Source organism: Pelodiscus sinensis, chromosome 32 (assembly GCF_052426305.1).
Source record: "Pelodiscus sinensis isolate ZL-2025 chromosome 32, ASM5242630v1, whole genome shotgun sequence".
Lineage (NCBI taxonomy): Eukaryota > Metazoa > Chordata > Testudines > Trionychidae > Pelodiscus > Pelodiscus sinensis.
In genome coordinates, this window is record NC_143083.1 from 2145729 (window position 1) to 2170000 (window position 24272).

A 24272-nucleotide genomic window follows, 5' to 3' on the forward strand; every position below is an offset into this window, starting at 1 on the left:
CAGCCCACCGCAGGAACAACCCGTTGCACCTCACACTTGCCCTGGTCTCCATGGCTCAGCCTAAAGGCAGGACTGGACACAGACGGGTGCGCCCAGCCTAGCCTAGTAGCATAGCCCAGGTCTTTCTAAGTCCTGGTGTGGCCCCCACGCCCTTGGGGAAGAGGGGGGCTGGAGATGAGAGCACTGAGGACACCTTGCCCTGCAGCTGTTGTCAGGCTCTGTGGCTGGAGTTGGGCAGAGAACAGAGATTCGGGTCGGTCCTGGACAATTCGGGAATTGGCACTGTCCATTTGGGGCCAGCAAAGTGTGCATGTGTGTGCCTGCACGCCTATGGGTGTGTCCCTGTGCATCTCTGGGTGTTTGGAGTGGGCCCTGTATACTTGTGTGTGTGTCCCTCCTGCACACCTCTGTATGTTTGGGGGGGGTGTCCATGTACCAGTGTGTGTGTTTATGTGTGTCTGCACACCTGTGTCCCTGCACACATCTGTGTGCCTGGAATGTGTCCCTGCACTCGTCTGTGTGTGTCTCCTCCCACGTACCTGTGTGTGTTTGGTGTGTGGGTGTCTGCTCACTTGTGTGTCCCTACACATGTATGTGTGTGTCCACCTGCATACTGCTCTGTGTGTGTATGCACAGCCAAATGTGTTTGTGTGTCCATGCATACCTGTGCATGTTTGGTGTGCATGTGTAACCCAGTGGATTTGAATCCACAGCTGGTTCCCCAGGTGCCCCACCTCAATCACCAGGCCAACAAAGGGTGAAGTGTGTTCGCAGAACGGAGCAACTTCCTCCGGCTGCGAGTGACTTTGCTCTCCTGGGAGGGGACGCTCCCAGCTCAAGTCCTTGCTGAGAACAGGGAGGGGGGTGGGGGGGTGTCTGGCATCTCAGCACTGCAGTGCCCCCCCAGTGGCTAGGAGAAATGCTGCCCAGCTTGCTGGCCGGGCCTGACCACGTCACGTCTGGGCGTTCTGGGTCGGTTGAGCGGGAGCTGGGCAGCAAATAAACGATTCGCCTGAAAAGCGTCACCCAGCTCCCTGCATGGGCCTGGAACGCCTGCCCCTTTCTCCCGCTGCCTCCAAAGGGTTACAGGGATCTGGTTGCCATGGTGCCTTGAACACAGGAGTTGGCATTTGCCCTCTTGAGCACAATAAACCCCCTGGCTGGCGTCCCTGCGCGATCAGACGGCGGGTTCGTGCGCTGGGTGCGGACGCTGCCTGGCGGGAGGGGGCTGAGCTCAGATTCATCCTCACGCGATCCCGGTGCCACTCCTGGGCTGGGACAGCGCCTGGCGCCCGGGACAACAGGCAGCCACCAGGCCAGCTGGGCACCATGTCTCCTCTCCATGTCCTGCTGCTCGCACTGCTCTGCATCGCCGCCTCGCAGGCCCAGGATGGTAGGGACAGACTGAGCGGGGGAGGGAGAGCACAGGGCTGGGCTGCTGGCAGACGGAGGCAGGAGATGAGTCTAAACAGAGCCCTGGGTGTGTGCTCCCGGGGCTGAGCTCTGGGGTGCGAGCTTTGGGAGCCCTGAGAGCAAGCAGGGCTGTGGGGTGCTGGAGATGGCTTGGGGAGGGCTCAGTCCCCCAGATCACATCCCATGGGGAGTGGAAGGCTGCCCACAGTGCAGCTGGTGAAGCAGCCCAGGGAACCCCCCTTGGGCACCAGCTCCCCCAGGGTTATGGGGAGAGGGGTCCTGGGCCTCAGGGATCAGGGCCCCTCCCGACCAACCCCTTCCCTGTGGTTTGGCAGGTGCAGTGAAGGGCACCACGGCAGGCTCCCAGACGCTGCAGCCCTGGCTGGTGGGGCTGACGGCCGTCGTCGTCTTCCTCTTCATCGTCGTCGTGCTGATGATCATCAACAGAGTCTGGTGCCACAAGCAGCGCAGGTGGGCTCCCGCTCTGCCCCCATGGGGGTATCCCGCAGCACCCTCCCCTTGGCCGCCTCCAGCATGGTGCAGAGTGCCCTGTGCTGCCCTTCTAATCTCCCGGCCCCCGGCCCCCTGACCTGCTCTCTGCTGTCACTGACGAGGACTGTCTGAGACCACAGAGAACTGTGACTGCCCGGGCTGGGAGTCAGGGCCCCCGAGCTCTCCTGCCAGCTCTGGGAGGGCAGCGGGATCTAGTGGTTGGAGCAAAGCAGGTGGGCAGAGCTCCTTGTTTCCATTCTCAGGAGTATTAGTGACTTGTCTGGGGCAAATGACTAAACTTGCTGTGTTACCATGGGCAAGTTCTGCTCCGTGCCTCAGTTTCCTCATCTGTTTAAAGGGCATAACAGAGCTCCCCGCCCCCCACTGCTGGGAGAATGGTGAATGGATGCCCTAGTCAATGTCCAAGGAGCACTGGGATGCCCTACGCAATCACTAACCGGATTGGTAAAACGTTTTTGAGATCCAGGAACAAACTGCGTTGTCAGAGGGCACAATGCAGCCACTCCCTGTGATCTCGGAATGGAACCCGCTGCCAGGTGAAGGTCGCTCTCTGCTCTGGGGTCTCCTGCACAGGAGCTAGCAGTTTGCTGCCTGTCTGTGGCTTGTTCTCTGTATCAAGACACCCCCGTGCTCCACAGTTGTGAGGGGCCAGGGCACAGAGTGTATTGAAAGTGCCCAGTCCCGGCTGTGCCAGGCTCTTACAGGTGAAATGGGCAGGGCCATCTGCAGCTAAGGTGACCTGATTGTTCCATTATCAGCCCCTGTTTTCGGCTGCATATAACTTGACCAAATTTGAAGAGCTTGGGCTGAAATTTTCCAGCTGCGTCTCAGCCTCAGGCGGGCTACAGTGCAGCCTTTCAGAGAACCAGGCTGGAGAAATCCCACCCGCTCCTTTGAAGAGCTGCAGCGCCTCCGGGCTCCGGCGCAGGAACGTAGGCCCCTGGCAGGGGTACGATCCTGGGTGCAGAGAGGCCCCTTTGTGCCTATGAAAGCTCATCGGGGTTTGGCCGAGCGCCAGGCCTGCGGAAGCTGCTCTGCAGCGCTTGCAGGCAGCTCGCTGGGCATCCCGGGCTGACGGAGCCTGGGCTGTGGACCGGCAGCGGCAGGGAGGGGAGCTGGCCCGGGAGCCAGCGGGACAGCAGCATGGATTCTGGTGCTGTCTCTCCCTTGGACGCACTTGACAGCGTCTCTGGGCAGCACAGGGCCCGGCCCATCCCTCCGTGGCAGGAGATACCAGACTTGCCGTCTGCTTGGCTGAGAGGGCAAAAGAGCTGGGGCTCAAGCTCCCGCCTTTCAGAGCCATCAGCCGAACCCAAGTGCTTGGCTGTGGCGGCTGCACACCCTGGGCCAGTGGGTCTCCACTGCTGCGTGCGCAGGCCCCCTCTGTAATGCTCATGGCCTGTCGCGACCCACTAACTAGTCTGGGGGAGGCCCTGGGCTGGTTTTGGTCAGGTCCTGCCCACCAGGAGGGGGTCGGTCCTGCCTGATGCTCAACCCGCAGCGGCGGCTCCCGCAGGCCCTGTGTGTGGGGCTGGTGGGACTCAGCTCTCTGCTCTGGGCACTGCAACCTCCAGGCTGGCAGTGCTGCTCCAGTTCGGCCCTGCCCCCAATGAGGCCCCGCTGGGGTGAGTGGAGCAGTGCCTGGCTGCCGGGGTGGCAGTGCTGCTCCAGTTCGGCCCTGCCCCCAATGGGGCCCCGCTGGGGTGAGTGGAGCAGTGCCTGGCTGCTGGGGTGGCAGTGCTGCTCCAGTTCGGCCCTGCCCCCAATGAGGCCCCGCTGGGGTGAGTGGAGCAGTGCCTGGCTGCCGGGGTGGCAGTGCTGCTCCAGTTCGGCCCTACCCCCAATGAGGCCCCGCTGGGGTGAGTGGAGCAGTGCCTGGCTGCTGGGGTGGCAGTGCTGCTCCAGTTCGGCCCTGCCCCCAATGAGGCCCCGCTGGGGTGAGTGGAGCAGTGCCTGGCTGCTGGGGTGGCAGTGCTGCTCCAGTTCGGCCCTACCCCCAATGAGGTCCTTCTGGGGTGAGTGGAGCAGTGCCTGGCTGCTGGGGTGGCAGTGCTGCTCCAGTTCGGCCCTGCCCCCAATGGGGCTCCGCTGGGGTGAGTGGAGCAGTGCCTGGCTGCTGGGCTGGCAGTGCCATTCTCTGAGATTTGGCCCATCCGGGCTCCGTCGTCATGACAGTTAGGCTGCCTGGCCTGTGCAGGAAGCCCAGCGGTCGCAGCGCCTGGCGCAGAGGTGAGCCCAGGTGACAGGAGCTGCAGCACCTGCCACATGACCCTTAAGAGCATAAGAACGGCCAGACGGGGTCGGACCAAAGGGCCATCCAGCCCAGTGTCCTGTCTGCCCACAGTGGCCAGTGCCAGATGCCCCAGAGGGAGGGAATCCTCACATGATCCCTCCCCTGTCACCCACCTGCAGACAAAGAAAGGCCAGGGACACCATTCCTACCCATCCAGGCGAATAGCCATTGATGGACCTCACCTCCATGAATCTCTAGCTCTTTTTTGAACCCTCTTAAAGTCCTAGCCTTCACCGCATCCTCTGGCGAGGAGTTCCACAGGTTGACTATGCGCCAAGTGAAAAAACACCTTCCTTTTGTTTGTTTTAAACCTGCTGCCTATTAATTTCATTTGGTGACCCCCTAGTTCCTTTATTGTGGGAATAAGTAAATCACTTTTCCTTATTCACTTTTTCCATATCAGTCATGATTTTGTAGACCTCTGTCATATCCTTCTGTTTTCTAAGCTAAAAAGTCCAAGCCTTTTTAATCTCTCTTCATATGGGACCCATTCCAAACCCCTCAGCATTTCTGTTGCCCCTTTCTGAACTTTTTCCAATGCCAACAGATCTTTTTGGAGATGAGGCGACTGCATCTGTCCCAGTTTGGGGTCCCAGCCCACAGGCTGAGAAGCTCTGGCGTAGATGATAGTCCTGTGGAGAGCCAGGAGAAGCCCCACCAGTTCCTGCTTCCCTTCATGCCTCTTCTGGCTCACAAAAGCACTAGTAGGCGCCTCCCAGTGACTGGCCCAGGCGGAGGATAACAGCCTACTACCTCCGCGAGTCCCTCCCCCATTTAGCGCAAGTAGCAGAGGTCTGTGCTGAGGATGGAAAGGCCCCGATCCTGGCTCTCTGGGGGGAGAGTGCGTTATGATCACCATGATGCAGTTTCTGCTTTGAATTCACCCCCCTGGAGCATTCACACCCGTCCATTTTCCTGGTGGGAATTCAAAGCCATCTGGCTGGAAAATTGTTCAACCAACAGGGTCTCACCAGGGCCTTTGTGTGATCACCCGGCTGGGCACTGGGACAGGCGCGTTCTGTGGCCAGCACCCACAGAGCTGGCCAAGGGCCCCGCTGCAGCTGGGACAGGCACTGTGCTGCCCCATGGCACTCGGATGCCAGTGGGGAGGCACCTCTTGGCGCTGGCTGCCCAGTGCCCTCTGATTCCCTGTATCCTTGCTCTTTCCACAGGAACGAGGAGGAGCCACTGGGAGACCCTACCAAAGCCAGGTAGAGTTAACCCTGGCCGCATGCCAGCCCCACTGCTCTGGGGTGGGCAGCTGGGCCCGAGGGGAAGCAGGGCCTAGTGCCTGGGTGCTGGCCTGGCAATCAGATTATAATTCCCACCTCTTCCACTGGCTCCCTTGGGCCAGAAGCTCCGTCTTTCTGGGCCTTAGTCCCCCTCTGGACAAGGGGGAACGGCTCTGCCCTGCCCCACAGGCTACATAGGGAGGCAACTGTGGGGTGCCCAAGGCCTACGGGCAGAGGTCAAATAAGGGCTCTGGCTGGACTCCTCCCAACTAGGAACTGCCATGAATAGCCTGAACTGCCAGCAGCCTTGTGCCTATTGGCCCTAAGAAATGGATCTGCCCATGGCTCATCTCCTGGTGACAGGAGAGTCAGTAACACCTCCAGGTGAGCTCCGGCCCCGCCAGGGACACCCGCCCAGAGCCAGCCCGGCCCCAGGGAGCTCCGGCCCCGCCAGGGACACCCGCCCAGAGCCAGCCTGGCCCCAGGGAGCTCCGGCCCCGCCAGGGACACCCGTCCAGAGCCAGCCTGGCCCCAGGGAGCTCCGGCCCCGCCAGGGACACCCGCCCAGAGCCAGCCTGGCCCCAGGGAGCTCCGGCCCCGCCAGGGACACCCGCCCAGAGCCAGCCCGGCCCCAGGGAGCTCCGGCCCCGCCAGGGACACCCGCCCAGAGCCAGCCCGGCCCCAGGGAGCTCCGGCCCCGCCAGGGACACCCGTCCAGAGCCAGCCTGGCCCCAGGGAGCTCCGGCCCCGCCAGGGACACCCGCCCAGAGCCAGCCTGGCCCCAGGGAGCTCCGGCCCCGCCAGGGACACCCGCCCAGAGCCAGCCCGGCCCCAGGGAGCTCCGGCCCCGCCAGGGACACCCGCCCAGAGCCAGCCCGGCCCCAGGGAGCTCCGGCCCCGCCAGGGACACCCGCCCAGAGCCAGCCCGGCCCCAGGGAGCTCCGGCCCCGCCAGGGACACCCGCCCAGAGCCAGCCCGGCCCCAGGGAGCTCCGGCCCCGCCAGGGACACCCGCCCAGAGCCAGCCCGGCCCCAGGGAGCTCCGGCCCCGCCAGGGACACCCGCCCAGAGCCAGCCCGGCCCCAGGGAGCTCCGGCCCCGCCAGGGACACCCGCCCAGAGCCAGCCCGGCCCCAGGGAGCTCTGGCCCCGCCAGGGACACCCGCCCAGAGCCAGCCTGGCCCCAGGGAGCTCCGGCCCCGCCAGGGACACCCGCCCAGAGCCAGCCCGGCTTCAGTGAGCTCCGGCCCCGCCAGGGACACCCGCCCAGAGCCAGCCTGGCCCCAGGGAGCTCCGGCCCCGCCAGGGACACCCGCCCAGAGCCAGCCCGGCTTCAGTGAGCTCCGGCCCCACCAGGGACACCCGCCCAGAGCCAGCCCGGCCCCAGGGAGCTCCGGCCCCACCAGGGACACCCGCCCAGAGCCAGCCTGGCCCCAGGGAGCTCCGGCCCCGCCAGGGACAATGGCCCAGAGCCAGCCCAGCCCCAGGGAGCTCCGGCCCCGCCAGGGACACCCGCCCAGAGCCAGCCCGGCCCCAGGGAGCTCCGGCCCCACCAGGGACAATGGCCCAGAGCCAGCCCAGCCCCAGGGAGCTCCGGCCCCGCCAGGGACAATGGCCCAGAGCCAGCCTGGCCCCAGGGAGCTCCGGCCCCGCCAGGGACACCCGCCCAGAGCCAGCCCGGCTTCAGTGAGCTCCGGCCCCGCCAGGGACACCCGCCCAGAGCCAGCCTGGCCCCAGGGAGCTCCGGCCCCGCCAGGGACACCCGCCCAGAGCCAGCCCGGCCCCAGGGAGCTCCGGCCCCGCCAGGGACACCCGCCCAGAGCCAGCCCGGCTTCACTGAGCTCCGGCCCCGCCATGGACACCCGCCCAGAGCCAGCCCGGCTTCAGTGAGCTCCGGCCCCGCCAGGGACACCCGCCCAGAGCCAGCCCGGCTTCAGTGAGCTCCGGCCCCGCCAGGGACACCCGCCCAGAGCCAGCCTGGCCCCAGGGAGCTCCGGCCCCGCCAGGGACACCCGCCCAGAGCCAGCCTGGCCCCAGGGAGCTCCGGCCCCGCCAGGGACACCCGCCCAGAGCCAGCCTGGCCCCAGGGAGCTCCGGCCCCACCAGGGACACCCGCCCAGAGACAGCCCGGCTTCAGTGAGCTCCAGCCCCACCAGGGACACCCGTCCAGAGCCAGCCTGGCCCCAGGGAGCTCCGGCCCCGCCAGGGACACCCGCCCAGAGCCAGCCTGGCCCCAGGGAGCTCCGGCCCCACCAGGGACACCCGCCCAGAGCCAGCCCGGCTTCAGTGAGCTCCAGCCCCACCAGGGACACCCGCCCAGAGCCAGCCTGGCCCCAGGGAGCTCCGGCCCCGCCAGGGACACCCGTCCAGAGCCAGCCTGGCCCCAGGGAGCTCCGGCCCCGCCAGGGACACCCGCCCAGAGCCAGCCTGGCCCCAGGGAGCTCCGGCCCCGCCAGGGACACCCGCCCAGAGCCAGCCTGGCCCCAGGGAGCTCCGGCCCCGCCAGGGACACCCGCCCAGAGCCAGCCTGGCTCCAGGGAGCTCCGGCCCCGCCAGGGACACCCGCCCAGAGCCAGCCTGGCCCCAGGGAGCTCCGGTCCCGCCAGGGACACCCGCCCAGAGCCAGCCCGGCCCCAGGGAGCTCCGGCCCCGCCAGGGACACCCGCCCAGAGCCAGCCTGGCCCCAGGGAGCTCCGGCCCCGCCAGGGACACCCGCCCAGAGCCAGCCTGGCCCCAGGGAGCTCCGGCCCCGCCAGGGACAATGGCCCAGAGCCAGCCCGGCCCCAGGGAGCTCCGGCCCCACCAGGGACACCCGCCCAGAGCCAGCCCGGCCCCAGGGAGCTCCGGCCCCGCCAGGGACACCCGCCCAGAGCCAGCCCAGCCCCAGGGAGCTCCGGCCCCACCAGGGACACCCGCCCAGAGCCAGCCTGGCCCCAGGGAGCTCCGGCCCCACCAGGGACACCCGCCCAGAGCCAGCCCGGCCCCAGGGAGCTCCGGCCCCGCCAGGGACACCCGCCCAGAGCCAGCCTGGCCCCAGGGAGCTCCGGCCCCACCAGGGACACCCGCCCAGAGCCAGCCCGGCCCCAGGGAGCTCCGGCCCCGCCAGGGACACCCGCCCAGAGCCAGCCTGGCCCCAGGGAGCTCCGGCCCCGCCAGGGACACCTGCCCAGAGCCAGCCCGGCTTCAGTGAGCTCCGGCCCCACCAGGGACACCCGCCCAGAGCCAGCCCGGCCCCAGGGAGCTCCGGCCCCGCCAGGGACACCCGCCCAGAGCCAGCCTGGCCCCAGGGAGCTCCGGCCCCGCCAGGGACACCTGCCCAGAGCCAGCCCGGCTTCAGTGAGCTCCGGCCCCGCCAGGGACACCCGCCCAGAGCCAGCCCGGCTTCAGTGAGCTCCGGCCCTGCCAGGGACACCCGCCCAGAGCCAGCCTGGCCCCAGGGAGCTCCGGCCCCACCAGGGACACCCGCCCAGAGCCAGCCCGGCTTCAGTGAGCTCCGGCCCCGCCAGGGACACCCGCCCAGAGCCAGCCCGGCCCCAGGGAGCTCCGGCCCCGCCAGGGACACCCGCCCAGAGCCAGCCCGGCCCCAGGGAGCTCCGGCCCCGCCAGGGACACCCGCCCAGAGCCAGCCCGGCCCCAGGGAGCTCCGGCCCCGCCAGGGACACCCGCCCAGAGCCAGCCCGGCCCCAGGGAGCTCCGGCCCCGCCAGGGACACCCGCCCAGAGCCAGCCCGGCCCCAGGGAGCTCCGGCCCCGCCAGGGACACCCGCCCAGAGCCAGCCCGGCCCCAGGGAGCTCCGGCCCCGCCAGGGACACCCGCCCAGAGCCAGCCCGGCCCCAGGGAGCTCCGGCCCCGCCAGGGACACCCGCCCAGAGCCAGCCCGGCCCCAGGGAGCTCCGGCCCCGCCAGGGACACCCGCCCAGAGCCAGCCCGGCCCCAGGGAGCTCCGGCCCCGCCAGGGACACCCGCCCAGAGCCAGCCCGGCCCCAGGGAGCTCCGGCCCCGCCAGGGACACCCGCCCAGAGCCAGCCCGGCCCCAGGGAGCTCCGGCCCCGCCAGGGACACCCGCCCAGAGCCAGCCCGGCCCCAGGGAGCTCCGGCCCCGCCAGGGACACCCGCCCAGAGCCAGCCCGGCCCCAGGGAGCTCCGGCCCCGCCAGGGACACCCGCCCAGAGCCAGCCCGGCCCCAGGGAGCTCCGGCCCCGCCAGGGACACCCGCCCAGAGCCAGCCCGGCCCCAGGGAGCTCCGGCCCCGCCAGGGACACCCGCCCAGAGCCAGCCCGGCCCCAGGGAGCTCCGGCCCCGCCAGGGACACCCGCCCAGAGCCAGCCCGGCCCCAGGGAGCTCCGGCCCCGCCAGGGACACCCGCCCAGAGCCAGCCCGGCCCCAGGGAGCTCCGGCCCCGCCAGGGACACCCGCCCAGAGCCAGCCCGGCCCCAGGGAGCTCCGGCCCCGCCAGGGACACCCGCCCAGAGCCAGCCCGGCCCCAGGGAGCTCCGGCCCCGCCAGGGACACCCGCCCAGAGCCAGCCCGGCCCCAGGGAGCTCCGGCCCCGCCAGGGACACCCGCCCAGAGCCAGCCCGGCCCCAGGGAGCTCCGGCCCCGCCAGGGACACCCGCCCAGAGCCAGCCCGGCCCCAGGGAGCTCCGGCCCCGCCAGGGACACCCGCCCAGAGCCAGCCCGGCCCCAGGGAGCTCCAGCCAAGTCTCCCAAAGCAGCGGGCAGGTCCCAGCCACTAGGTAAGTCTGGGTGACTACAACAATGTCTGTGTGTGCACATGTGTGTGGGTGCCAGTGTGTTTGTGCAGGTGTAACTCACACTCAGTGGGGTTCACTGTGCCATGCAGTGGCCCTTAGACCACTTGCAGTGAGAGAGAAGAACAAGGGAGCTCTACAGCCTAAGTTGGCCAGCCTAAGTTGTAGCTCAAGCCAGCCTGGCCCCAGGGAGCTCCGGCCCCGCCAGGGACACCCGCCCAGAGCCAGCCCAGCTCTGAGTTCCTACACCAAGGCTACGTCTACACTGGTGACCTCTTGCACAAGAACTCTTTTGCTGAAGAGTTCTCGTGCCAAAAATCTTCCACAAGAGCACGTCCACACTGGCATGGGCTTTTGCACAAGAGCATCCATAGCAGTGTGGACGCTCTCTTGCGCAAGAAAGCTCTGATGGCCATTTTAGCCAGAGGGGCTTCTTGTGCAAGGAATTCATGTTGCCTGTCTACACGGCCTCTTGTGGAAGAGCTCTTGCACGAGAGGGCTTCTTCCTCGTGGGGAGAGGAGTGACTCTTCCGGAAGAAGCCGTTTTCCAACGCTAGACTGTCCATTTACTTGCACAAGAACGCTCGTGCAGTGTAGTCAGCGGGCAAGTTTTTGCGCAAGAACGGCGGTAGACATAGCCTTAGTGCCCACACTAAGTTCCAGAGATCCCAGGTTTGAATCCACCCTATAGCTGTTACACAGGGATTGTGTGTGTGTTGGGGGGGCTGTGTGTGTGCAGGGAGTGTGTGTGTGTGTTCAGGGGCTCGTGCGTGAGCAGCGGGCTGGATAGAACTGGAAGGCAAGGGGGCTGCTCTCAGTGTGGCCTGCCAGACCCTCAGCAGGACTGGTGACAAAGCAAGCATCTTCTCGGGGGAGGGGGGAGGTCTCGGGGGGGAGGCATCCCCTTGCAGCTACACTCTGCAGCTGGGATTTCTCAGATGCATGTCATGTGCTCTATACTGCTACTGTCCAGTGATGATCCTCCTGCAGCTTAGGAGCTGAGCAGGAGGCTCTGGGTTTTGTCCCTGCTGCTGCCCTCAGGGCCCAGGTGGCTGTGACCAGCCGTGCAGTGGCAAATGAGAGGCCAGAGGTGATGACTGGCTTGCTAGGATTAGAGCCATGTCCAGGGTGTGGGTGTGACTAATTCACACCTGTTCAGGCCCCTGGGACAGCTGTGCTCCAAAGGCGTGGGAGCAGGGCCGGGGAGCCAGGGAGTGGCCGTTACCCCCAGGGATCTGAGCTAGCTAATGAACACGGGTCCAGGCATCCTAGGGAGCGGCCCGCTCACCCCCGCCCAGCCCTGGGATCTGCATTTCCTTGCTCCGTTCGGCAGGCACATGACAAACCCCTATGACAACGAGGCGCTGGAGGAGGACGACGAGGAGCCGGCGAGGAGGCAGGAGGATAAAACAACCTCCCTGTGAGGAGCCCGCGAGCCGGGCGGGTGGGGACCATGGAGCTGCCACCGCCACGTTCCCCGCTGTGCCGCCCTGCACCTGGATCAGCTCACTTCTTCCTGGCCCGGGGAGTGCCTGGCTGCCCCATGCAGGACAGAGCAGCAGGCCTGGCTCGCTCTGGCCGTGCCGGCTGCGCTGTGAGGCTCTTGCTGGCGTGCGCTATGCCAAGGCACAGCGGGCACAGCCACCCCCCCGCCCCCTCCTGGCTAGCTCGGCCCTTGGTCATCCAGCGGGGGGCTCGGCAGCTCTCTCCGACCCCCCAGCCGGTGCCAGACCGGCCCTTGCGCAGGCTGAGCTTGTGGTGCAGGAGCCTGTGAACTGCAGTGGGGAGGGGGCAGCAGTCTCCCCAGGGCTGTCCCTGGGTCTCTGAGCCCGGCGGCAGAGATTGGTGCCACCTGCTAGCGGGCGCGTGCCACGCCGGGCACAGCGAGGGCGGAGTGGCTGGGCGGCCAGTGGGACAAGGCCCGTGGGCGCCGGAGCCTGCTCTTGTATTTACATGAATAACAATAATAAACGGTTTGGCCCTTGGTGGTGCGGAGCGGCCGGTGCAGTGCGTGGGCCTGGCGCAGGGCCGGCGGCTGGCGGGTGCAGGGAGCCTGAGCCCGCCAGCAGGCCTGCCACCGCGCCCATGGCGCCTCGGAGGGGGGCAGGGTGCGTGTCCAAGCCCCTGCCACCGGGATGTCTGGCCACCCCAGGGCACCGGCCTGGGCAGCACAGGGGGCGCGAGGAACCTGGGGCCACAGGGTAAAATAAAGAGACTTTCTCAGCTGCGTGACGAGTGGGGAGCCAGAGCCGGGCGAAGCTGCACTTTTATCCCCTCCCCGCCGGCCCTGGCTGCACGGTCACGGTCACGCTACGCCCAGCCCGGCGAGCCCAGGGCCCTGCCGCAGCAGCTCTGCCATCTGAAAGTGAACCCCGCTCGCGAGCGACTCACCTGGGCCGGGCCCGCAGGGGTGGGAGGGGCTGTGCAGCGCCCCCATGCACAGCTCCGTGGCAGGTACCCAGCCTCCACTACCCCTGCTATGTGACCTGGCTCATCCCACCAGCACCTCTAGAGGGCAGGCCCTGCACCCCCTTAGCGGAGACCGGGGAGCCTACCGAGGCAGCGCCAATGGCCTCTCCCTGCACTACTCCCAGGCCCACAGGACAGCAGCCGTCCACGCACCCGGCTGCTCGACGCAGGCTCTGCCCCAAGGGGCTACGGGCGGCCCTAGGCCTGGTCCCCTGCCAGAAGGGAGACTTTGTGCACCTGGGACCTCTGTGGCACCCCAGGAGCTGGCCGTGTCATGGCAGCACCCCAACATGGCACCCAAGAGCCAGGCCCTACTGCCCTGGGGCTGCTCAGCCCCCACGTGGGTAACAGGCCAAACTAAAGAGACCAGCTGGACACATGGTGGGAGGGGAAACTGAGGCACTGGGTGGGTAGGGCACTTGACCAAGGCTGTCCAGCAGGGCAGTGGCAGAGCCAGGACTAGGCCCCAGGTGGCCGAAGGAGGCCACATGGGGCTGTTGCCCGGGTGGGGCGCTGGGCTGGGGCAGGAGCTGCTTTCGGGAGTATGAGTGCCCTGTCACCCTGTCGGCCGCCCCTGCCCGTCACCCCTCTCGCCAGGGGAATGACTCCAGGGCCCCGCCAGCCCCCCCCCGGCCGTGCCCTTGGCCCCGAGCTCTGCAGGGTGCAGCTTGCCAGCAGGCGGCTACTGGGCTGGACTGGGGCCTCTCTGCCTCTGCTGGAATTTGGGGGCACTCACTGGGGGGAGGGGCTGGCAGCTGCTGAGTTCCATCCTCCCAGGCCCTGGGGAGCCCCGGCAAGCCCCCGCCCCCTCCCTGCCTCCCGCTCAGGCCACAGGGGCGGGGGTCTCTGGAGGCCCAGGCGGGGCAGCCTGGCAGCAGAGACCCTTGGGGGACGGCTCCACACGCTCAGGGCAAAGGCGCTGCTGCCGGGGTGGGGCCTCCCTGCGGACAGAAAGCGCCAGCGTCTGACCCCCCCCTTCCCCGCTTTGCTGAGCAGACAGGCAGGGCCTGTAGACCCCCGCAGGGCCCAATGGACACGAATCGCGTGTCCCCTCCCCCAGTCAGCATTAAGGAACTCCGAGGAGCCTGAGGAGAAACTAGGCTACCACACGCACACGCTGTGCACACTCATCCGTCCACGCACACGCTGTGCACACTCATCCGTCCACGCACACGCTGCTGTGCACACTCATCTGTCCACACACACGCTGTGCACACTCATCCATCCACGCACACGCTGTGCACACTCATCCATCCACGTACACGCTGTGCACACTCATCCATGCACACTCATCCATCCATGCACACGCTGTGCACACTCATCCGTCCACGCACACGCTGCTGTGCACACTCATCTGGCCATGCACTGCTGTACATACTCGTTCCTCCATGCACACACTGCTGTGCACACATTCCTCCATGCACGCCTGTGCATACTCATCCCTCCATTCACTGCTGTGCACACTCATCTGTCTATGCACTCCTGTGCACACACATCCCTTCAGGTGCTGCTGTGCACACTTATCCCCTCCTGTGCACAAACTGCTGTGCACACTCATCTCCTCCCATGCACATGCTGCTGTGCACACTCACCCCCCATGCACACATTGCTTTGCACACTTATTCCTCCATGCACTGCAGTGCACACTCATTCCACACATTGCTGGGCATACTCAGCCCTCCATGCGCACACTGCTGTGTGCACTCACCCCCCTCTCACACCAAGGTTGCCAACTTTGAATTTTGAAACAAAGGGGCTGTTTTCTCCCCCCCCCCCCTCGATATGATGCATTCTGGGGCTGGGGCGGTGCAGTTGAAGATGCTGCCAACACAGTGATGCCATTGCACCAGATCTAAGACCCAGCACTTGGTGGGCGGTATCCACAGTGCGGCTGACTTCTCTGCATGTATCAGCCTTGTAAGTGACGCTGTGGACCCAGCCATGGCTTTGTGGCTCTCACCTGTGCCACACCCAGATGGACCTGCCCCAGGGCCAGCCGGCTGTGACACAATGACTGGCAATGGCTCATCCAGCAAGGGGCCAAGGGCCGCCCGGTGATTCACAAACCACGTGAAGACACGGGAGGGGCCAGGTGAGCTAAGATGCCACCTTTTCCCAGTCTCTTTCCAGGTATTGGGCCCCTCACTTTCCATGCCCCTGGGCAGCCAGACAGCACCAGCTGTGACATCCCTGCTGTGCCTCCTTCCCGCATCAGGCCTGTGGCTTTACAGCCAAAAGGAGCATTTCAGCCCAAGGGCCGAGGGGCCTTCCGAGCGTTTGGGGCTACCAGCGTGAGGTTACAAGACAGCTGGCCATGCGGTCACTGCTCCGCTCTGGGGCGAAGGACTGTACTGTTACCCTCCTGTGCCCTGGTAGCTGTTTATTACGGGTGTCTTTTCTTTTTGTAATAGCTCTTCAGCGAGGACACAGTGGCTTGGCTGGCAGCATGACATGTGGGTAAAATCTGCAATGCCCGTTGGCCTGGGGGCAAGGGGCTGCCATTAGCAGAACCGCACAGAGGGCTAGAGCCCTCCCAGACACAGGCCATGACGAATCTGTCCCAGACCGTGGAATCTGGAGCCCCCACAATAGCCTCGTGAGAGACCCCCCTCGTGGGTCAGGAGCCCAGTCTGAGAACCGCTGACGTAAATGTTTCGACTTGCAAATACGGAATCACGATTTGTGACGACACCATGACACGTTCGATTTCAGATCAGAAACGGGACAGTCAGGTGTTTGCAACGCCAGGACCCTGAAACGTACCCAAATGGCCCATGAATGTGGCAGGTCCCCGGCGCTGCCAGGCTGCCCAAGGGGGCATGGCCCTTCCGGGCACTTGCTCACATTAATCCGCTGGGGGGGACTCACCTGCACGCTCAGGGGTGTTTCTCGTGGCTTTTCGCAGCACTCAGCAGCTCCCCAGCTTGTGGTAGAGAGAGAAAGAAATGTGGGACGTCCCTGGAGGCTGGAAACAAGGCCCCCCATGATCCCAGGGTCTGCAGCTTTCAGCAGAAGGCCAAGTGTCATGGGCATTGTGAGAAATTGGGGGGGCAGCTAGCAGGATGGGAGGCAACAGAAGTGGGGGGAGCAGATACTGTCAGATTCCTGTGGTGGGGAGGTCCCAAAGTTTGTCAGCAGGGGGCACAGTGTGTGTGTGTGTGTGTGTGTGTGTGTCACAGTGTTGTGTCTGTGTGTGTGTGACCGGGGGCACAGTGTGTGTGTGTGTGTGTGTGTGTGTGTGTGTGTGTGTCACAGTGTTGTGTGTGTGTGTGTGTGACCGGGGGCACAGTGTGTGTGTGTGTGTGTGTGTGTGTGTGGCACAGTGTTGTGTCTGTGTGTGTGTGACCGGGGGCACAGTGTGTGTGTGTGTGTGTGTGTGTGGCACAGTGTTGTGTCCGTGTGTGTGTGACCGGGGGCACAGTGTGTGTGTGTGTGTGTGCGTGTGGCACAATGTTGTGTCCGTGTGTATGTGACCGGGGGCACTGTGTGTGTGTGTGTGTGTGTGTGGCACAGTGTTGTGTCCGTGTATGTGTGACCGGGGGCACAGTGTGTGTGTGCGTGTGGCACAATGTTGTGTCCGTGTGTGTGTGACCGGGGGCACAGTGTGTGTGTGTGTATTTGTGCATGTGGACAGGGCGCAGGCTAGCAGCATAAGTACCTAGCCAGCGGTCTGGCGGACGTGTACAGCCGGCCCTGGGGTCCTTGCTGCGGTGCCCACACTGCTATTGTTAGCTGCACCAGCTAGCGTGGACACTTCTCCCTGGGCAGCAAGCCCCTGTGTTGGCGTGTGGCGTGTGGTGTGAGGCTGGCCAGCAGGGCTGCAGGTCAGGACTGGGGGCATTGGCAGAGTTTCATGGCAGAAAGTGTTTGGGGGTGCATGAGCGAGGGCAGGTTTCTGCTGCCCCTGCCTGTGCTGCGCCAGGCCTGGCCCCCGCACTGTCAGCCCCTCACGTTCCTTGTGCTCGTTCCGATCTCACAGTGCAGGGACCGGCACCCCCTTATGGGCCTGGGCCAGGCCTGTGCAGCCCTGTGGGCAGCTCCTCTCAGAGCCGGTGCATGAAGAGAGGAGAGGGCTGGGGGCATGGGAACAGCCGAGGGGTCCAGCTGAGGGGTCCCGTGGCTCTGATCTCTGAAACTATGGGAGCAACACTGGGCCAAGGAGCTGGCAGGGGACTGGGGCTAAGCTGGTCCCTGTGCCAGGCCTGCAGAATGGCCACAGGGCTGCCCAGGAGGAGAAAAGCTGGAGTGTCCCAAACCCAGCCGGACCGGGGACCGAAGCCTAGAGCTGGTTAATCCCACCCCGGCCTGTCTGGGGCCCCTTGAAAGGGCCTTGCGGGGGAGGGGACTTGGCACTGGGGCTGTGGCGGGATACACCCACCGTCCTCCTCCCCTCCTGCGCCCTCCCACTCCCCACGGTCCTCAGCCCGGCTTGCTCGATGCCGGGGGCCCCGCGTGGCACGGCCGGCGAGGCCTGGCCAGCCCGGGCTGCGGCGGTGAGCTGGGGCCAGGGCAGCTGCCACGAAGTTTGGCCTGAGTGGCCGTCCTGGCTGGAAGCCGCATCCCCCGGATTTGCTCCCCCTTTGCCTCTCTCCCTGGCGGCCGCCTTGTCACTCGCCGGCCCCAAGGCGGAAGGGAGCGGGACCGGCCCTTTCTCCGCACACAGGAGGACCGTGGGCTGAGCCCTGGGCCCATTTGGTTGCTTTGGACCCTCCTGTGGCCCAGTGTCTGTGCGCCTGCCCCTGTTGAGGTGCCCTGCTCGCCTTTGTGAGGAGTCTGTGCCCTGGCTGGGCCTGGCAGGACTCAGCTGATGCTGGACAGTGCCTGGGGCATGGTTACACCTCGGGCTCTTGGGCCCTTTAGCCAAGGGTGTTGAAATTTGAATTGAAAAGATATACCCGCCTGCAGCTTCCTTTGTGTGAGTTTTAAGCTAGGAGCTGGGGAAACAAGGTGAATTAAACTAGGCAGAACTACCATGCCTACAAGGAATACTGGGCATGCAAAGGGACTGGACCTGGAAGCACAGCTTGGGCATGGATAAGGAATGTCTGTTTAGATGTGATCAGGTTATTTTCTTTGTTTGGTTAAACTTCTCCGTGCTAAGTCCATGTGCCCCCCCATACACTGTATCTAAGCTGTAGTGAAGAGATGCCATTTTTCTCTGTTTTAATCTGTTCTCTTTGTTGCTCTGTACACCTAGCAGCCTTATCGAGGATATCTTCTTCTTTTGTTAATAAACTCACCGTTTTAAAGGTGATGATTTGACGCTTGTGTCCTGGAAGGTAACAGGAGGTCTGTGTAAGGAGGCCAGCTATCAGGGACTGCGGTTTGTTTTCTCTCCCCCCCCCCCCCCCCCAAGCTCTCGTGTGAAAAAAGTGATAGAAATGCAGCCGTGTTAGTCTGGTGTAGCTGAAACAAAAAACAGGACTGTGTAGCACTTTAAAGACTAAAACCATCTTACAGGTCTATGTAGCACTTTAAGACTAATAGTCTTTAAAGTGCTACATAGACCTGTATTTTGTTTCAGCTACACCAGACTAACACGGCTACATTTCTACCACTAAAACCATCTTGTTAGTCTTTAAAGTGCTACATAGTCCTGTTTTTTGTGTGAAAAAAGGGCTTGGAGGGCCCCCCTCTGGAAGAAGTTCAAGTGCGTCTTCCTGGCTCTGAGAAAAAAGGGGTTATTTTTACATTTCATGTTGGCAGCCTGTCTCCCAAGGCCAAGGAATCTGTGATCTTGGGGAGTTTTGAACAAAAGCCTGTAGAGGCAAGGTATCTTTAAGGAAAAAGTGAATAAGGAAAAGTTATTTACTTATTCCCACAATATAAGAACTAGGGGTCACCAAATGAAATTAATAGGCAGCAGGTTTAAAACAAACAAAAGGAAGTTTTTCTTCATGCAGCGCACAGTCAACCTGTGGAACTCCTCGCCATAGGATGTGGTGAAAGGTAGGACTTTAACAGGGTTCAAAAAAGAGCTAGATAGATTCACGGAGGTTCGGTCTATCACCAGGGTGGGTAGGAATGGTGTCCCTAGCCTCTGTTTCTTCAGAGGTGGGTGACAGGGGAGGGATCACATGAGGATTCCCTGTTGTGTCCCCTCCTTCTGGGGCACCTGGCATTGGCCACTGTTGGCAGACAGGACACTGGGCTGAATGGACCTTTGGTCTGACCCCGTCTGGCCGTTTTTATGTTCTTACATAGACACACACCTCAAGGCGCTCCTGAATCGGGACCGCCCTGCTCCCTTCCCCCGCGGCAGATGGGCACGACGGTTGGACACAAGGTGAAACCTGAGGCCTGGCTGCTGGACACGGAGCCCTCGCGTGCCAGTCTGTGCGGTGCCGGACCAGGGGATGGTGCATACGGACAGGGGAGCTGGGCCCCTGTGGGTCTGCTGCGTCCCTAGCTAAAGCCATCACCGGAGCTTGTACCTCATGTTCTCCTGCTGCTACGCAGCCACATCCCGGGGCCGGAATGAGACCCAGACGCGGCGGAGAGTTGAAGCATAGCTTGTTTAATTTTTATACATTTTTTCTCGTTTTTTTCTTTTCTTTCTTTTTTTTAAACTTTTTTTTGTTTTGTTTTGTTTTTTTGCATAGGGGGGAAAAACCCATAGTCGCTTTCAGTAAGTTGTACGTAGGCAGGAGCAGCTGCTAAACAATAATGGCTGCATAAAATGTTATAATCAAATATTGTGAGGCACCAGGGAAGCAAGCAAAGGAGCTATCCAGCCATGGGGGTGGGGCAGGAGAGGGGTTGGGCTCTACATGCACGGGGGAGAGCGGGGGCTGACGGGGAGGGGAGGGTTGATCAGAGAGCTTTGCCGACAAGGCACTGTCTAAGAAGCCGCCCATGCGATATACACCCCGCGGCTCGGCCTTCCCTGGTGCCGTGGTACGTGTGTGTAATGTGGTGCCGCAAGCAAGAAGCAAGAAACAGAATAACTATGACTGTAATGTCTGCCCAATAGCAACGAAAAGGAAGGAACAAAATAGCTTCCGAAGGAAATCAAAACCAAAGGAAAGAAAGAACGTTCCATTCGGTCCCGGCGAACCGCCGAGAAGTCTCTGCTGCCTGGCGCCAGCCGTACCAGCCTCCGCCTGGAGAAAGCCCAGCAAGAAAGGGCGTGCTGGGTTCCCCCCCCAAAAATGCTGCCCTGTCCTGACGGCGGGGGGCGGGGGCTGTCCCTGCAGGGCCAGGCTAACCAGTGCGGGGTGGGATCAGCTTGGGATGGAGGCCTTTGGAGCCTGGCCACCTCAAATGATCACCAAGCTGTGCCTTGGGGCCGGAGCCAGATTCATTGACCCAAATTGTCAGTCCCATCTGGCCCCTGCCCCTCCACAACTGTCCCACTAAAGAAGCCCTAGACTTTTTTCTGGAGCCTTTTCCAGACACGTTCTAAAGGCTTCATGAAAAAAAAAAAACAACAAAAACCTCCCACCCCGTCTGGGAAAGATCTTGCTGGGTGGGTGTGGCTACACGACTGACCCCGCCCACTGTCTTGCAGCATGGCAAAGGAGGGAGCTGGGCTTTCCCTAGGACAGAGGCAGTGCTGTGTAGGAAACATACAACATGGTTGTGTAGGCAACCCCCTGCCCCCAGCTGCCCGCCGCCCCCCAAAATCCTGGGCAGGGGGGAGAAAGAAAGTCAAACCAGCAGTAAAGTAAGAGGCACTACTTCGTCAGAATTTTTGGTATTGGTGTATTTCAGATTCCTGCTGGCTGCTTCTGTGTGTGTGTGTGAGACACTATCTCGGTGTGTCGTTAGTAACAGAACAGGCAGGACTCTGGAGCATGCAGAACCTTGGGGGATTTCCACCCTGGCCGAACCCCCCAGCTGCAAAGGGCTGGGAAGGATCTTGCACTAACACAGAAGTTCCCAGCAGAAATTCCAGTCTGTTAGTAGCGAAAGGGCTGGGTTTGCCCAGGGAAGGGACTTTAGTAAAGGGTTGTGAGGGTGGGGGAGAGGTGGGAGCAGATCCCTCCTTCGGCACAGCTCCAGCTAGGTCTCAGTGGAGCCAGAGGGATTTAATGCCGGCACTTGCACAGATCTGGGCACACGTGCGTGCACATGGGTCACTTCAGTGAGACCCCGGCCCCGATTCAGCGCCATGCGGAACGAGACCGGGGCTGCAATGCCCTCTGCAGCAGGATCGGGGCCTTTCATCTGCTGTGGATCGGCCCCCTCCCGGCCCCCAATATTTCAGCCACGTTTGAAAGGAAGTGGCAGCCACTCACGTCTTCGCTCTATAAACGCAGGCCAAACCCCACCAGCTGTGAGCAAGCTGCAGTGCCAAAAAGCAGCAATTTCCAACTCCAAAAGAGACTTTCTTTTGTGCTGTGGTTCTGTGCCTGCTCGGAGGCCCAGGGGCTGTGTCGAAGGATTGTCTGCTCGTGGGTTTCGCATGCACCGGTCCTGTGCTCAGCCCTCAGCCTCCGTCCCTGCACAAAACAACCAACATGGAAGCGGGAACAGCTGGATTAGCGTCTTCTCCAGGGCGGAGCAGGTGGGGGAGCTGTAGAAACGTTTGACCTTGCGCCCCTGCCCCCAAGGCTCTGAGATCCAGCCCTGTAGCACCATAGAGAGAGATTTATGTACATGGGTTGCTAGTTATAGGTCAAGAGAACTTTTTGTGTTGGTTGTTTTAAAGACGCTGACGACAACAATGAAAAAAATCAAGAACCCTCGAGAGACTGTAGTGCATGAAAAAAGTCAGCAAGCCCCGTGCCTCTTCTGGCTGGACCTGGAGGGCACCGGTGGCTGGGAACTGGTTCTGGTTGGGGGAGGTTGACCGGCTGGCTCAGAGGCTGGAGGGAAGGCGATTTCCCTCAGCCAAGGCCAGGTCTTGGGAAGTTGGGGATCGGGGCTGTTCAGAGCCCCTGGAAGAAGTCTAGACTGGGTCCATCCCAGTGCCCGTCCAGCCTCCATGCCAGCGAAGGCTGCACAGGCTGCTCCCCCACCTGATTGTCTAGAAAGCTTCACGTTCCAGGAGTTTGTGCGGAGACACAAGACCTTAGCTTGACAGCGACAGCCACCGCCCGGCAGCATCCCCCTCCCGCGATCCTCGCCTGGCCAGGACATTTCCAGAGCTCATTGTGAACGGCTACGTGTCTATTTCAGCAGCTGAACTATGTGATTGCATCGCTACAGCAAGGAAAGGGGGGAAGATGAAAGACCCAAACCCAGCATCCCATGCGCAGCATCGACCGTGGCCAGCTCAGGCCTTTGCCTTGTTGTGAGTGAAAAAGTCACAGAGGAAAACAAGCAAACAAACAAACCCTAAACCAACCCAAACTGAGCCCCGAGGTACAAAAGACAATGGAGATGGAGCCTGGCATGGAATTTGCTTATTCCCGTCAGGCAGGGCCCCAGGGGCCCACCTCAGCTGGGTGCAGTGAGGCAGGGCCTGCCCAGCCGTTCTGCGTGGGAGGCCCATGGAGCGAATTCAGCCCTCGCGTGCACCGGGGTAAATCAGGACTAACCCCACCGTGGCCAGTGGCATTAGGGGCCGGTGCAGTGGGGGAAGGGTCACCCGGCTGGGCTCTAGCCAGGAAATGGAGCCTCAGCCCCAAACAGTCCCCAGAACCTGAACCAAATCTCTGGCTTCAGCCAGGCCTGGGGGCTCTGGGTCTGAACTCTGGCACCTGGTCTCTGGGCTTCTGATCTGAGTCCATCCCTGTCCCTCCTTCCTGCCTCTCCCCCTCACAGTCCAGCTGGGCCTCTCCCCCTGGCCCCTGGGGTGGGGTAACTAAACGGCAAAGAAAAGTGTGGTGCGTGGAACAGTGCAAATTTTCCCGGGGAGGAGGAGGGGGCGGTGTGAGCTTCCCTTTCCTCGGTGGACCCCTACCCAGCTATGGCCGATGAGAAAGCAGCCAACCAGCCAGCTGATCCTTGCGCCCTGCGCCAAGCACCCTCCTGGATTGGCTGGGATGTTTGTTAAGGTGCATTTCTTTGGGGGGAGGGGGGTGACCGTCTTCGAAAGCAGCCAACAAGAAGGAAGTGCTCTAGCTAGGCAGTTCTGGGGCTCGGGCCCACAGATCTCACCTGCTCCAGAGCTGCCAGAATTGGAAGAAAAAATTGCAGCCGATCTGCCCCTGGCAGACAGCTGGTGTATTTTGCGGGGGACAGAAACAGGAGCCGTGCTTCGCCAGTCCTGCCACAGGCATAGGCTGCTGTGTGCCTGTGGATTTCTGCATGAGCCCTGTCAGCCCCTTCTGCCTGCGTGAGCCACTGGCGGGGTGGAGGCTGACTGCCAGGGGAGAGTGCTGGGTGGCGAACCTGGCCAGGATGCGCCCTCTCTGCTGTGCCCCGTCCACCGAGGAAGCGTCCAGCGCCCCCTGCCCTCGCCCCGTCTTTCCCATGGTCTGAACACAAAGCCAATCGCTGTGTGTAGCTCTTGCACTGACGGGTTGGATTGTGGTGAGGTTCCGCGCCTGCGGAGTCGCTCGCCCCTCGGGCGGCAGTTAGGTTCAGGGGATTGTTTTTGTGGTTTTTGTTTGAAATTGAATCGGTTTTTCAAACCCTTTTCTCAGCTTTTCTTTTCTTTTTTTAAGTTTTTTTTGTCTTTTAAAATAAACGACAGCTACCCGCGTTGCATTGTCCTTGCAGAAAACAATACTGCACATTGCATAAAAAGGGCCCCCCGGACTTCCACGCGTGTGCCCCCCCCACCTCAGATCCCTCCCTCTCCAGCCCATGGCACGGAGAACGCAGTGATAAAAAATACGCGTGCGAGGAGAGCAACCCCCCGCCGAGCTCCCTAGTGCTCGCCTGGCTCTGCCCAGCCCCTTGCCCAGTCCACATCCTCTCGCACTTTTGACACCAAACTCTTTCTTCCTCACACACAGCCCGGTCCGTGGCTCTGGCTGGTCCCTCGTGCACAGGTGGAACCGGTGGGGAGGGGGGAGGGCCAGCAAAGCCTCGTCTCTCTGAGGACGAAGGGGGAAGCCATATTGCCGCGGTGATCGCCGGAGTGCCCTAGGCTGCTCCGCTGGGATGGAGTTCACCCTCTGCAGTGGCCAGCACAACGCCACTCGAGGCCCCTAGCGCTCACGTCCCACGCGAGGGCTGAGGCTGCACGTGGGCAGCCAGAGACCTATGCTAAGACCCAGCCCTGCCGACGCCTGCCGCTTGAATGGCCCGCCTGGTTTTCCTTCACACCCCCTGGTCCCAGCGGCTGGGGGCCAAAGAGGAGAGCTGGAGACACGCAGGAGGCGCAAACACCAGGAGGCAGAGCAAAGGAGCCCCCATTTGATCATGAAATCTCATGAGTTGCAAGCCAATCTCCTGCTACTTGGCTGCCTGGCTGGGTGCATCGGGGGGGGGGGGGGGGGGGGGGCGGGGCATCTGCTCCTGTGCCAGAGGCTGGGGCAGCTGAGACAGCTCGGAGCTCCCCCACGGGAGGGGCAGCTGGCAGGGCCCGGAATGAGAAGAAGCTGAAAACAACCCTGATGTGGATATTGCTGCTGTGGGTCATGACACGTGGGCTGGTCGGGGGGGGGGCCGGGCTGTGGCTGGACCGAGCCCACCAGCTGGGTCACAGGAGCCATTGGCTGTACGGATTTTCTAGATAACGTTTACTGAAAAAGTTACTTTAACTC

At 62.9% G+C, this 24272-nt stretch overlaps 2 protein-coding genes across 3 annotated transcripts in view; one reads left to right on the forward strand and one right to left on the reverse strand.

Moving 5' to 3' along the window:
* Positions 1-1164: 1164 nt before the first annotated feature.
* SMIM24 (small integral membrane protein 24) lies at positions 1165-12186 on the forward strand. Its single transcript, XM_075903272.2, has 4 exons — positions 1165-1393; positions 1749-1884; positions 5392-5430; positions 11534-12186. Exons 1-4 carry the CDS (start codon positions 1330-1332, stop codon positions 11622-11624), a joined length of 330 nt encoding a protein of 109 aa, XP_075759387.2. The 5' UTR covers positions 1165-1329; the 3' UTR covers positions 11625-12186.
* A 6979-nt stretch (positions 12187-19165) lies between these two features.
* NFIC (nuclear factor I C) overlaps positions 19166-24272 on the reverse strand; it is a 159288-nt gene continuing 154181 nt past the window's right edge. For both annotated transcript variants that reach the window (XM_075903269.2, XM_075903270.2), the window contains one exon: positions 19166-24272. This exon is cut by the window's right edge and continues 7456 nt beyond it. The gene's annotated coding sequence lies outside the window, so the exon portion shown is untranslated.